General features: G+C 40.7%; 1 protein-coding gene across 1 annotated transcript; it reads right to left on the reverse strand.

Annotated features, from left to right (window-relative positions):
• Nucleotides 1-306: 306 nt before the first annotated feature.
• On the reverse strand, nucleotides 307-12,150 carry LOC140941990 (low choriolytic enzyme-like). Its single transcript, XM_073390986.1, has 8 exons — nucleotides 12,069-12,150; nucleotides 8,984-9,109; nucleotides 7,922-8,045; nucleotides 6,388-6,563; nucleotides 5,121-5,360; nucleotides 2,892-3,045; nucleotides 1,318-1,429; nucleotides 307-537 (listed from the first exon to the last, which is right to left on the reverse strand). Exons 1-8 carry the CDS (start codon nucleotides 12,148-12,150, stop codon nucleotides 451-453), a joined length of 1,101 nt encoding a protein of 366 aa, XP_073247087.1. The 3' UTR covers nucleotides 307-450.
• Nucleotides 12,151-12,563: the final 413 nt, after the last annotated feature.

Raw genomic sequence — 12,563 nt, forward strand, 5'->3', positions numbered from 1 at the left:
ATTTCAAAATCTGCATACCTAATCAGTATTTATGTAATAATGACTAGGAGAAGAACTGAAGCGCACTGACCACATGTTCCTTCAGAACGCAACATACATGTATTGCAATACCTTATCTTATAGGCCTTTCTCAAAAATACCATAATACTCTTTGTAATCCGTCCAAAATTTTGCATAAGCATTGTTTTCAATTTCTCTTGGGACTTACAAGACTGTGTGAACCCCGGAACTGGGCACGAGACTGTCCCTTGATGCGACACTCCCAATGACAATAGGGAGGTACCTTGAAAAACACACATAACAAAGTGAAGCTTAAAGATTATTTATTCTTGAGAAATTTCACGACTTACAGCTTAAGTAAATTTTCAAGAGCTAGCGGGATTAGCTAATCCCGCATCATAATCATTGAGGGAAACAGAACTGCCATGCGCACAGTAAAAGCAATAATATTCACGCTGCATTTACAGTGACACTTTGTCCAGAACCCAAGCCTCGTCCATTGAAGGTGTAAGTACTGCTGCCGTCCTTAATGGTGATCTATGAAAAATAATAAGATACTGCTGTAACTATAATAATACCTATATATCTAACTATTTCTCAGCCAGACACCTTTGGCACTTTCGCTAGCTTTTCGACGCTTTAGAGCGGTGTTTACCCTTCAGAACTAAGTCACAGAGGTATCCCCCTTAAAAGGGTGTCTGCCACACAAAGGTGTCCACTGCTCACGCACAAGGATGTCCACTTTACAGGGTTATTGGCCTTAGGGGTTGTTTACATGGAGGAAGGAAGATCCTAGAAGGCGGGACGTGTTTGGAGTTCCAAATCGAAACTTGCGTTCCTAATTGATTCAGACGACGAACTTTTCATGAACTTAATTCAATGTATTAAGTTCGGCTCATGAAAAGTTCGGCGTCTGAACCGGGCCTATGTATCTCTATGTGAGGGGCGGCGAATTGGAACATCCAGAAGCCGACCACCGAGCACTTTTGGTCCTAAGATCTATCGGATATATTATTTTCCTCGAAGAACAAACAACAACACTCCAGGAACGACGTGGAAAATCTCAGAACTTTACAACATTTTGCCCTTCACGTCACGTTCATGGCCCGGAGGTTTTCAGTTCAATGCTGGTATCCGTGACGGAGTAACCTAACGTTGCCTTTCACGGTATGGGGCGTCACCAGGGTAGAAGAATTGCTTTGTTAGTAGATGCCTTTTTTCAACCTACAGAAAAAGCGCATCAGAGTTCCTATACACTTTTCTTACGCACATGCCGCACATGCCCAGCTACAAATTAAGGCGAATCGCATTCTTTACCTTACTGAAGGTCCACCCACCAAAATAGCCCCCATTCGGATTTTCTTGTAATCTGATTTTCAGTTGACGAATGGTACCGACATCCTTGAATGCCACCAAATAACTATCTGTCCTAAGAACAACGGAAGCGAAATCAAACCTTGCATGACGAAAGCACTGAAATAGTTCGAGTTTTGCCTCGATAGTATTATAATCTAAGGGATAAAACTAAAGGTTAAGATCCTTATTTTACGTCGGCTACTTGTAACATTTGGGAGCTTAAGCAACTACGACGACGACCACAGCGCCGACTTTTACGTACATTTCTTCGACGTCCACTGCACGACTACGACGTGAAACCTCCTAATTTGCCGTTTTACGATGGACATGAACATACGACCACGAATTTTCCTTCCTTTTTTTGAACCTGAGTAAAATCCTTAAGAATTCAAATCCAGGAAAAGTCGCCTGCTTTTGATATATTGAGCGGGTCCAAATAGAAGGGATTAAGTTTGAAAGAACGCAAATTCATTTTTTTTTTACCGACGTTTTCACTGCCATTGTCGTCGTCCTTGCTTAAGGTCCCTATTATACATTAGGCTGACAAACCTGAGCCCGATGGTGCTCTCATTTTACCCCCAACCCTCCCCCCCCCGCTTCCACCTTTCTCTCTCTCTCTCTCTCCATCGGTGCTCCGTTTTAAGGTGTATTCAAAGCTACTAAAAGCTAAACGCAAAGGAAAGAAGTCAAAGCAAGGATTTGACGTCACACCTGGAAATCTCTATGGAAACCTCCCACACAGCTCAGCAGGCCGCGCACTAAACTGCTGTGACGAGGGCAGTAACTCATATTACAGCCTCATTTTATACTGAAGGGATGCAAAAAAACTTTTCACTTATAGCTAGTAAGTCAAGTAAATTACAAAATAAGGGGATTTAATTTAAAACAAATTCAAAAACTAATTTATAATTCATAAAGAAAAAACAAAAGAATTTAATGTTTAATGGATGTCTTTATATCTAAACTTTACGTCCAATTTTTTAGACCAACATAACCACAACTCTAAATGTTAGTGCAAGAATGAGTTGATCTATATCAGAGATTTTGAAGCCGTTCAAAAAACTCGCATTCTTGCTCGTTTTTTAAACAGTACTAAAACATTTTTATGAAACAGAATCCAAACCAAACCTTGATCTACCAAAATAGTGGGATTTTCTCGTCAACATTCTTTAAATACCTACAGTAGTTATCTAAAAATTCTTGAAAAACTAGCTCTCTTACCCCTGCCTGACATCCCTTCAGAATTGCTGATTTCTTTCCAGTTTAACGTAAGTCAATAATACTTAAGCATGTCACTCCGCTTTTTACAGATCTACTTTGATTGATAATGTATATTACTTTCAGTCTACCTTAGAGCAAAACCTAGAGAATACACAGCCTTCGTAATGAAAATTAACTTTCTTTCACACAAAAATAAAATTCCTTGGTCGCGTTTCACGTTGTAAGAGGTTTGCTCCAAGTGCAACTTATATCAGTAACGTAGACGGTAAAATAAACCTTAAAATTCCCCGTTGTTAGCGTTTCTTAGTACTCACTGGTCAGATTCAAAGTCGTCATAGTAACCGCCTTTTCCGACACTACTCTCCCCAGACGTCCTTCCTCCGTCACCAATGAGCTCCAGGTACAAGAAAGAGTTAGTCCCGTCAAACCATCCATCACCCGTCTGTATGGTCACCTCCATATCTTTATCTGAAAAACATCATCGTACTGAGAAGCAGACACACAAAGCGAAACTGTGTAATACTTGTAAATTCTCGAATGACCTGTGGCTTTGTCAATCCTGCTCTCACGGAATCTTTCCTTTTTATGATTTGGATAATGATGAACTTTTGGAACTAATCTTCAATTGCACCACTGTGTCATTTGCTCCTCTTCCATTGATCACGCTCGACTGGAGCTGTTCTTTGGAATAATATTGGAGAATCTCTTAAGTGTCTTACCCTTAACAAGTTTAAATAGTCCTTAAAAACGGCTATTTCAGTTCATATTAACTTTTTTTTCCCATACTTTCTTTCCTTCCTCAATTTTTCAGTGATTCAAGTCTGTGCATGTGTTCATTTTCTCTTTTCTTTTCTTTGTGTTTTTTTTTTTTTTTTTTTTTTTCTTTTTCTTTGTGTTTTTACATTGTTTTATACTTGCGCCTTCATGAAACAACCCCTTTAATATTCTGAATCAATCTACAATGCCTCCTCGCTCGGTTAGTTTTAAGCTATTTTCTAAATGGTTTGTACATTTCATGAGTGGTATTGTTTTTGGTCCTTTTCTGTGTGCGGTATAAATAAAGATCTTATCTTGTCTTGTCTAGCCAATCAAACCATATGATGTAGTTCCCTCCGTAGTCTGACATTCGAAAAGAGGGAAATTCTCGTGGGGCAAATGCCAGCCGTCTCCACCCCCTAACCCGTTAGGGGCGCTGACATTCCAGACTGTTTCCTTGAAAGCCGCTCCGGCCGGAGTCACGAGTGAGCATTGCGTGACTAGAGCGCCCGCAAAGGGGACTAATTGACAATTATTCCTCGCGCCCAAATGGGCTCTGAGTCAATAGCCCATGAGGCGGAAGGCCGAATGGGCTATTGACTCAGAGGCCATGAGGGCGAGAGAAATAATTTTTTTTAGTAAAAGACAACTACTTGGTCAAAAATATCGAGACAAAACAACTTTAGTTAGCAAAACGCGATGTAGCCGCCATTGTTTTGTTTTTCAAAGCGGGCGCTTTTCGCTACTGCAGTAGTAGCTCAACCAATCAGAACGCAGCATTGATAACAGACCACTAGTTGGATTTCACTAATAAACGATATTAGAGGTCAACGACATGACAAGAGTAAAAGTTAAAGGGGTTGTGTCAGAGTGAGCTCAACTCCCGGTTTCCACATCCAAAGGTTTCCGAAATTCCCCGACTATTCACTGACAAATGTAAAATTTCCTTGACCAACTGAGTTAAGAATTTTACAAATTAGTCTCGATAATGGACTCAACCCTCTCCTCCCCTCCAACCACTTATTTATGCTTTTAGCAAGTCACGTGCAATGAACATGATTTGATAGTTCCTAAATATAACATGCAAAAAGGATTGACTTTTTTGAAAACCTAAACTCAATCTTTAAATATCCGAACCTATACTTAAGTATTCTCACGGAGTCGTCTTTTGTCATACTTGAAACTCTACAACAAAAATATTAAACAGTTCTACTAAAGGGAAAAAAACGGACAGTTGTTGATTATTTTTCGATCGCGACGATACAGGAGTTAAACTTGAAAAAGGCGGTCCCATTTTTTCAAGTTGCAATTCGTTTCCATCGTAGTCTTGAAAAGCTTCCGTCTCAAAAGACATACACTAACTACTTATAAGATGAAATACACTAGGGAATTTTAAAATAAAACTGTGCCAATATTTCAGGGTTTTCTCTGATTTCAATGAATTTTGTTGGTTCTAAAGTGATATCAAAAAATCGTGACCTAGCTCCTTGCTGTTCACTTTTTTGGCCAGTATAGTTCCCAAATGACAACCGTGAGAAGCAAGGGAGCTTAGGCTATGGATTGCGTCATATTCGACTGTCTGCTTGAACTTGAGTAACGAGAGTTTAGAAACTTAAAAATATCCTACCGCGTTAAGAAAAGCCTGGCCAACCACATTTTCTTCTGCATTCTATTAGCTCGTGCTTTTATAGTAAATTTAAAAGCCGCGCAATGGCTTGACAGAGGCTCTCTCTCTTTTTTCCTTTTACCGAGTCAGCACAGAAAGTGAAATGGTTCGTTTTACTTACATACATCCTTTCTTTCGTCGCAGTAGTAAAGTTTATTAATTTTCATGATGTCAGCAGCAGACATGGCATTTCGGTTTCCAAGTTCCATATTTGGATTTGACCACGCTTCCATGGTAACCAGTTCAGGCGACTTCGCGAAGGCATGCCTGCCGTACTGCATAATGGAGTGAAGGTCATATTGAAAACCCAAGTTTTCCATCATATCAGCACCGTACGTCTTCATAACGCCTTGCCTGTACGCTGTAATCAAAAGAAGTCATGACCATTTATTAATTATATATGATCCCTTGCTGAGGGGTCTTTTTAAAGCCAAGATTCGGTACTGCGACGGTGAGAGCAAAGGCTAATTTTTCACTGACGGGCGAAAAGTCGCCTAGTTACTTTTCATACGCCGATATATATCGCGAAAAAGTAGCCCTTGCTCGCAGGTCTTTGGAGAATGAACATAAAATCAAATTGGTTTTATCGACTGTAAATATGTTGATTGAAAACAAGAAATGGTCAACTCAACACAGTTTGAAAGCTGACGGCTAGAATGATAACCGTTCACTCCTTTAGCTCAAATTTGTCTAGTAAAAAAAAACATGGGGCAATTTTGAAGGTGCAGTTGACTGAAACAGCTGGCTTGACTAATAAGCTAATTAGCTACATCCCTGCAGCCGTTAAATCCCTTGATGGTGGCCAAATTACCAGGAGCCCATAGCAAGGAGCGAACGTCAATTTTTGTTTTATATTATATTAATTTTTTTTTCTGACAACCCGCCTCAAATAACTAAGGGGCTTGTTGATGTCTACTGTTTTTTCAAAGCCGCAATAAAGTTCTGCTGTTGTTGTCGTCGTTTTTGTAACTATATAGTAAGCGTTATTGTTTAGGATGCAGCACAAGATCAAACCTCTAAATGTTGATTCTGTTGATGAGTTATAGCAAAGAAGACTTAAACACTCAGGGTAATGGGTTACTGAGTAATAGGAAAATTGGTTACGTGGAAACAAATAGCCAAACAAAACCGCCGACATTTTCGCGACGCCTTCACTGTTTTTTCCGCGAAATGACGTCTGGTGACGCGTCACTACCCAGATCTGGATCGTGCTTCTGATTGGTTGAAGCAAATCTCACGAGCGCGAGCAATCAGAAGCACTACCCAGATCTGTATAGTGACGCGTCATCAGTATGGAATTTCTGCGCTCGTTTCTCACACGTCAATTCGCGGGAAAACCAGAGCTGGAGTCGCGAATATCGGTTGTTTTCTCAGGCTAGCAAACAAACCATCGGCAATGTTTTGCTCGTAAATTCGTAGATAGGTATCTCGATCTGCTCTGTTGTGCTCATGGTAGAATCCCAGCAAGTGAAGGAGCTCATGTAGAATTGTTCCTTTGTTTTCACAGCCCGGTCCAAGATAAACCACTTGTCTCCCTGCTTGTCTGCCAATAACCGATAAACAGCTGAAAACGGCGAGACAAAAATTAAAAAGGTGATCTTTGTTATAGCTGTACATCATCAAAAAGGCATAGTAACGAAGCATGTAAGAATTTAGGAGCTTCTAGAAAGCAGCTAAGCCTCTGTCGTTTCTTGATTTTTAGTGAGTCCCTCTAAGAGGAGAAGTCGGAGGGGGGTACGCATTTCCCTAGTCCAGGGCCCACGGAGGGGGAGGGGCCAGGGGAGCCTTGGCCCCTCCTCTTTTTGGCGTACTTTTCAGTGCTATTTGTTCAGCGCTTTTTGCGCTGTAAACTGTCGGCGATTTCATGGGTATTACCAAAAATATTTCGCTGAGGCCATTAAAGTTTTCATCACAAGCATCAAATGAAACCGCTGCATAAAGACTGGAAGATGCCATGACACTGAGAAACTCTCGTACCACTCCCTCCCCCCCTTCCCACTTCCCCTCGCACTTGAATCTAGCGGCCCCCGCACTTGAAAAACTGCTGCGCGGGCCCTGTAGTCTAGTCTGATTTTCACCCCTACCACCCCCCCCCCCCCCACCCCTCTTTGTCTCACGTATTGAGGAAGAAGTCATATCCAGGACGGTATTTTACTATTGTATTTGCACTTTTCTCCGTCGCTGTCGCAGTTTCCAGCCATCTTTGTGTCCTTTCTCGCCACCTCATCTGTCTTATATCGCTGTTCCAAGGCTATGACGCTTGCGTCTTTAGTGTCTTATGACCGCTTGCACTGCCGCTTATATCGTATGCACTATAAGTGTTATTAACAAAAGATGGTAATATGATGATCCCAGACGCGCGCCACTCCCTTGGGTCGTTCACTTCCAGTTTTACTTACAATCGATAGAAAGACAGCAAATATAAACTGTAAGTACTGTATTTTAAGTACGGAGCCGAAATGGACAGTGATTCTCTAATTTTCTAATTAGCAAAGGCGTTTTTGAGCGAAGCAGGTCAATCGGAAGTCAGCCCTTTTGCTTTTAAATTAGACTGCGAGCAGTCTCTCTTTTTCTTCAGATTTAGTAAGGGAAGTGCACGCACGCGCGAGCGTTAAGCGGCGAAGCCGCGAGACGCGAGAAACGAGGGTCTCGCGCCTTCAGTCACGCGCGTGGTCATTTGCGTGTCTCAGGCGTTTTGCTCGACGGACCAAGAAAAAAGAGAGACTGGTCGTAGTCTACCCTTTAATAAGCCACAACGCTTTTAATGCTAAGTGTCTTCAGTCTTATAGAATGAGTCACCCGAAAATTTGGGTAAAACTACCGCCCAAAAACGCAAAACGTCCACTGTGTCGCTTAAAATTTCTTTGCTTAACGCACTATTGTTTCTCCTGTTCGACCACTCGCGCTTCCCTCGTTACTTACGCGGAGCCAAGTTCAAAACTAACAAAGTCCGCCTCTCCACTCCAAGGACGAAAGCGCACACAGGTTGCTTCGTGTAAGTCCTGAATGGCGCGCTCCAACTCTTTCGCTGCTTGATCGCCCAGACCTGTGATTAACGTTATGTTTTTCAGAATACAGGTGCCGGGTTGAATGACTATGGGGTGAGTAATGACTGATTGACTGACTGAACGACTGAGTAACTGAAAGATTGGCTAGCACTGAAGTGGCTATTAAATAGATAGCTGATGAATCACTAGTTAGTTGACTGGACGACGGACTGGTCGCTTGGCTAGCTAATGCACGAACTGGCTAATAAAAGTCTACGTTACCGTCGTAGACTGACTGACTGTTGCGAATTTACAGCTTCAATCTGACCTCGCAACTCGCTGAGCACTGAATACATGCGTTTGAGTGATTGACTGACAGAATGACTGACGGACTAGCGGATTGGATGGTTGACAAGCTGACAAAGTGACCGACTCACTAACACACTGACTGACAGACTGAGTAGAAGACTAAGCTGACTAACAGACAGGCAAACAGACAGACACTGATTGACTGACTGACAGACAAACTGACTCTTAGAGTGTTTCAAACCACCTACAAACGGATTGACTGACTAAATAGACCAATCAAGGGGACGAATAAATGACGGAAGGAAGAAAGGGAGGGAGGGAGGAAAGAATAAATGAAGTGTAAATTGTATTTCACCTTGAGCGCTGAAAAATTCTCACGGTGACCTCATAGTTGGGTTTGAACGCTGGCAGGTCGTCAGTTTAATCCTCACGGATTTCAAACACATTGTTTTGATTCCTGGTTAATTTCACTTTTCTTGCAGAATTTATCCCTGTTTAGCACTCCCAGTACAATTCACATTTAATTTCACTCCACACGAGCACTACGCCACATACAAACTTTGGTGAGTGGATGAACGAATTGCAGACAGACTGAATGACTAACTGACTGACTGACTGAAACACAGAGTTGTACTACGTGATCCACTGACAGACGGACAGACTAACTAGCTAACTATTATCCACATACCTCCACTCACAACGTATGGGATCTTGATGACAGTTTTTCCACCTTCTACAGAGGCTGGCCACCTTAACTTGGACGAACGTACCGCGCCTCTTTTTACATTAACGCGACTGACACCAAGTAAACGTTCTGAAGAAAGAATGAAAGTACAATTGATCCTCTCCACAAAGGCCAACTTGGGGACGGAAGAAAGGGGCCTTTTACAGAGAGGTTACACAAGAGTCATTGTATGGATTATTTGTCCGCAGGGACAAAAAAAGTGGCCATTGCAGAGAGGTGGTCGTTGTGGAGTAGGCTACAAGTAGTCTCTCTTTCTTTCTTAGTCTGTCGAGCGAAACGCGCGAGACAAGAAAATGATCACGCGTGTGACTAAAGGCGTTTTCGACGCGCGCGCGTGTTTTCCCCTTACTAAATCTGAAGAAATAGAGAGACTGGTCGCAGTCTAGTTGTGGAGAGGTAACCGTTAGCGGACGTTCGACTGTGATATGAGGACCGTCCCGGAGAGGCGGAGCCGGAGTGGAGAGTGGGACGTTAACCATCCCCCCAATTTCAACATAAAAATGAATAAAAAAAATGACTGTTATTGTTATTGAAACCTGATATCTGGGCTTTTTGACTTGCCCTTTTGTAAATGGTGTTGTCTGGATTCTTGGATATTTTTGGAACAAATATCTCGAAGAGAATGCCGAGGCCTGTAGGGTCCACAAGATTTCAATGCCCTGAGTTTCCCCTAAAGGATCACGTGTCTGGCGATCGCTTCCAAGCTGTAAAGTACGTCGCGCTCGTTTTCTCTTCCACCTTCCTTCGCGCGAAAATTTACATCGCAAGAGAAACGTTTGGGAACGAGGCAGTCAGGGGAATTGATTTTTGCAGGATAAATCATCGCAAAGTTTAAGAGAAGAACGAGAGATGCTTTGGTTACGAACACTTACCGAAACAGAAGATTTGAATTTTCTGTTTATGATTGGCAGAAAATATCTTTTGCCATTCAGAAGCAAATTAGCAGCCGTAGTCTCCAAGGATGTGGTCACAAGTGTAAGTTACACTGCGAAGGGCCATGAGTTGTAGAGGAAACTAACAATCAATCATGGATCTTGATTATTACCACGTGATAACAAAAAGCTCGTGCTTAGACTCCTCGATGTTTTTTGAGGAGCGCACTTTCCACGACGCAAAGGGACTCAAGGAAGTTCGGTTGGCCGAAACAAAACCGGAAGCCTTACAGACAGAAAGGGAATTACAAAACCCTCTAGCGATTTTTTGCCACAAGAAGTAGGTAATTGTTTCGTACAAGTAGCCATCACCAACAGAAAGCAATTGAAATAGATACTTTTCTGATTAAAGCAGAAAAAGGTGATCAACGGTGCTCGGTGCCAAGCTTTACTTGCTGACTTAAAAGCAGATCCCATCTTATACCATGTAATTTTTCCTGGTCTTACGTTTTTCTTTTAAAGGTGTATTTTCTTAGCTTTAGATTTTCTCACGTTTTAATGTCTATGTATATATATGTATAAAGTTTACTACGCATGAGTTTATACCAGCAATTCTTTGTGTAGCTAATTCAGTCCTCTTTCTGCTGCTTGATGGGCTGATGTCTGTCCCTTTATATTTATAATAATCACATCGGCATTGTGTTTGTTGACACCCTTGAAACAGATGTTAATCACCATAAAAAAAATGCTCTTATTCAAACGTTTGATCAGGACAATATTCATACTTGGAAGTCCCTGCATCCAAAGTGCTGTCGTCGTCGTCGTCGGCATCATCATCATCTTCGTCATCATCATCATCATCATCATCATCATTGATTATTATTATTATTATTATTATTATTATTATTATTATTATTATTATTATTATTATTATTATTATTATTATTATTATTATTATTATCATCATCTGAGGGAGCTAATTCGAGACATAAAGCAATCTTGGTAAGTCTTTGACTGCTGTCTTCGTGATCTACCATTTCAAAGATAGGAACTCGGATTAAAGGATACAAAAGCTAGGGAGGTTAGGTCGACCATTTATTCTTTCGGCCTAAATCCCTGACAACCCCCTTGCATCTGTTAGTATCCAAAATCAATTTCTAAAAAAAATCTAACTTTAAATCAATCGGATGAAAACTGTTCGTAGAACATCTTCCTGTTCGATATTTAAGTTAACGTAATAAATCCACAGACGAATAAATGTTGCATTATATTTCGATTTAATTTAACATTGTTCTTGAGACATCATTCATTAGGTCCATTGGTCCCAATTAACAGAGTTGGGGATCAAACTTGTTTTGCTTGGCTGATCGAATAGAGCCTATTGTTGTAGGACTGTATATTTAGCTCAACAAGTTTGTGAAACTTTTTTCCATATACTTTTGAAAATGGTTTTGCATGAATTGAACCGAAATATCAGTGTGTATTCCCCTCGTGTATTCTCTTTAAATTCGTTGGGTTACTTTCATACTAAGAAACAACGTGTTCTTCGGAGTTGTTTTCATCCTGTAATTTCTTCACTTTAATGTCAGCGACAAAGTGGAAACAAATCGGTACCAAACCAAAGTGCTCCTGAAAAGGTTTAATGTGAATGGTCATAACACAATGTTTCATCCGTACGAACAAAGGGTAGCAATACATTCAGAAAGGTTTAGAATTGACTGTGAAATTGAAACGACTTATGATTTGCTTTGCTTACCATTAATTTTCGCTACACTTTTTTATTGAAAGGAGTAGAGTAGGTAATTTATTTGACATGCATTCGGTAAGTGAGTTCGATAATTTAAAGCTCTCTTAAATGGAATAGCAAAATTTTCCATCCTCCATGACTGAGGTAATAAGAATTGATTAACGTCATGACCACTGGGAGTCGACTGCGAACAACTGAGCTCATACCAACAAAACATTCTAATAGAACTGAAATCGTCCACCAAAAACACACTGCAGCACATCGAAGGGCTATGTAAGTAGAATACATTGTCTAACAATAGAAATACCAAAAATCAGCAAAGTTCAATATGGTTGGTGAAAAATGGCATCTTTTTCGCTCTACAAAGTGATTCTTAAACAAAGCAATACTCCCAGTCTAACAACCTTACCTGATTTCTGTTTTGTTGCTAACTCACCCGTAGCAAAAGAGAACGCAAACGAAATCATGAAAATTATGTTCAACAGCGACATGATTACGTTGATCGCTTTTCAAGGGTACAAAGGCACACTTCCATGTAAACAGTTATTTAAAACTTCATCCAGAGAGAACAACACCTCAGCAGAGTGTATTCAAAATCCGGAGCGTTAACGACGACAGTTGTTCTAATTTGAATACAGTTATTAGAAACTGGTGTTAACAATGCAGGCATGCCCTAAAGTACATTTCTAAAAGTCCCATACACTGATTCAAATATTGAGACGCAGGTTTCGAAAAGAGAAATGAGTGATTTTCCGGTTTGGCAAATATTTTAACACTCTTGTAAAATAAAAGATGTAAATGTAACATTTCCAGGAAATAAATGTATACGTTTTTCTATCGACAGTGTTAAAAAAGGTGATAAGTTTATGGAAACGTACATTGTCAAAAAATCTCAGTCTTAATT

Source organism: Porites lutea, chromosome 6 (genome assembly GCF_958299795.1).
Source record: "Porites lutea chromosome 6, jaPorLute2.1, whole genome shotgun sequence".
Lineage (NCBI taxonomy): Eukaryota > Metazoa > Cnidaria > Anthozoa > Scleractinia > Poritidae > Porites > Porites lutea.

Coding starts and splice junctions, on each gene's coding strand:
- LOC140941990 (XM_073390986.1), bottom strand. CDS start 12,150: ATGTCGCTGTTGAACATAATTTTCATGATTTCGTTTGCGTTCTCTTTT. Junction 9,110..12,068: donor AGCAACAAAACAGAAATCAG/GTAAGGTTGTTA, acceptor TTCTTTCTTCAG/AACGTTTACTTGGTGTCAGT. Junction 1,430..2,891: donor GACGACTTTGAATCTGACCA/GTGAGTACTAAG, acceptor CGTTGTTCTTAG/GACAGATAGTTATTTGGTGG.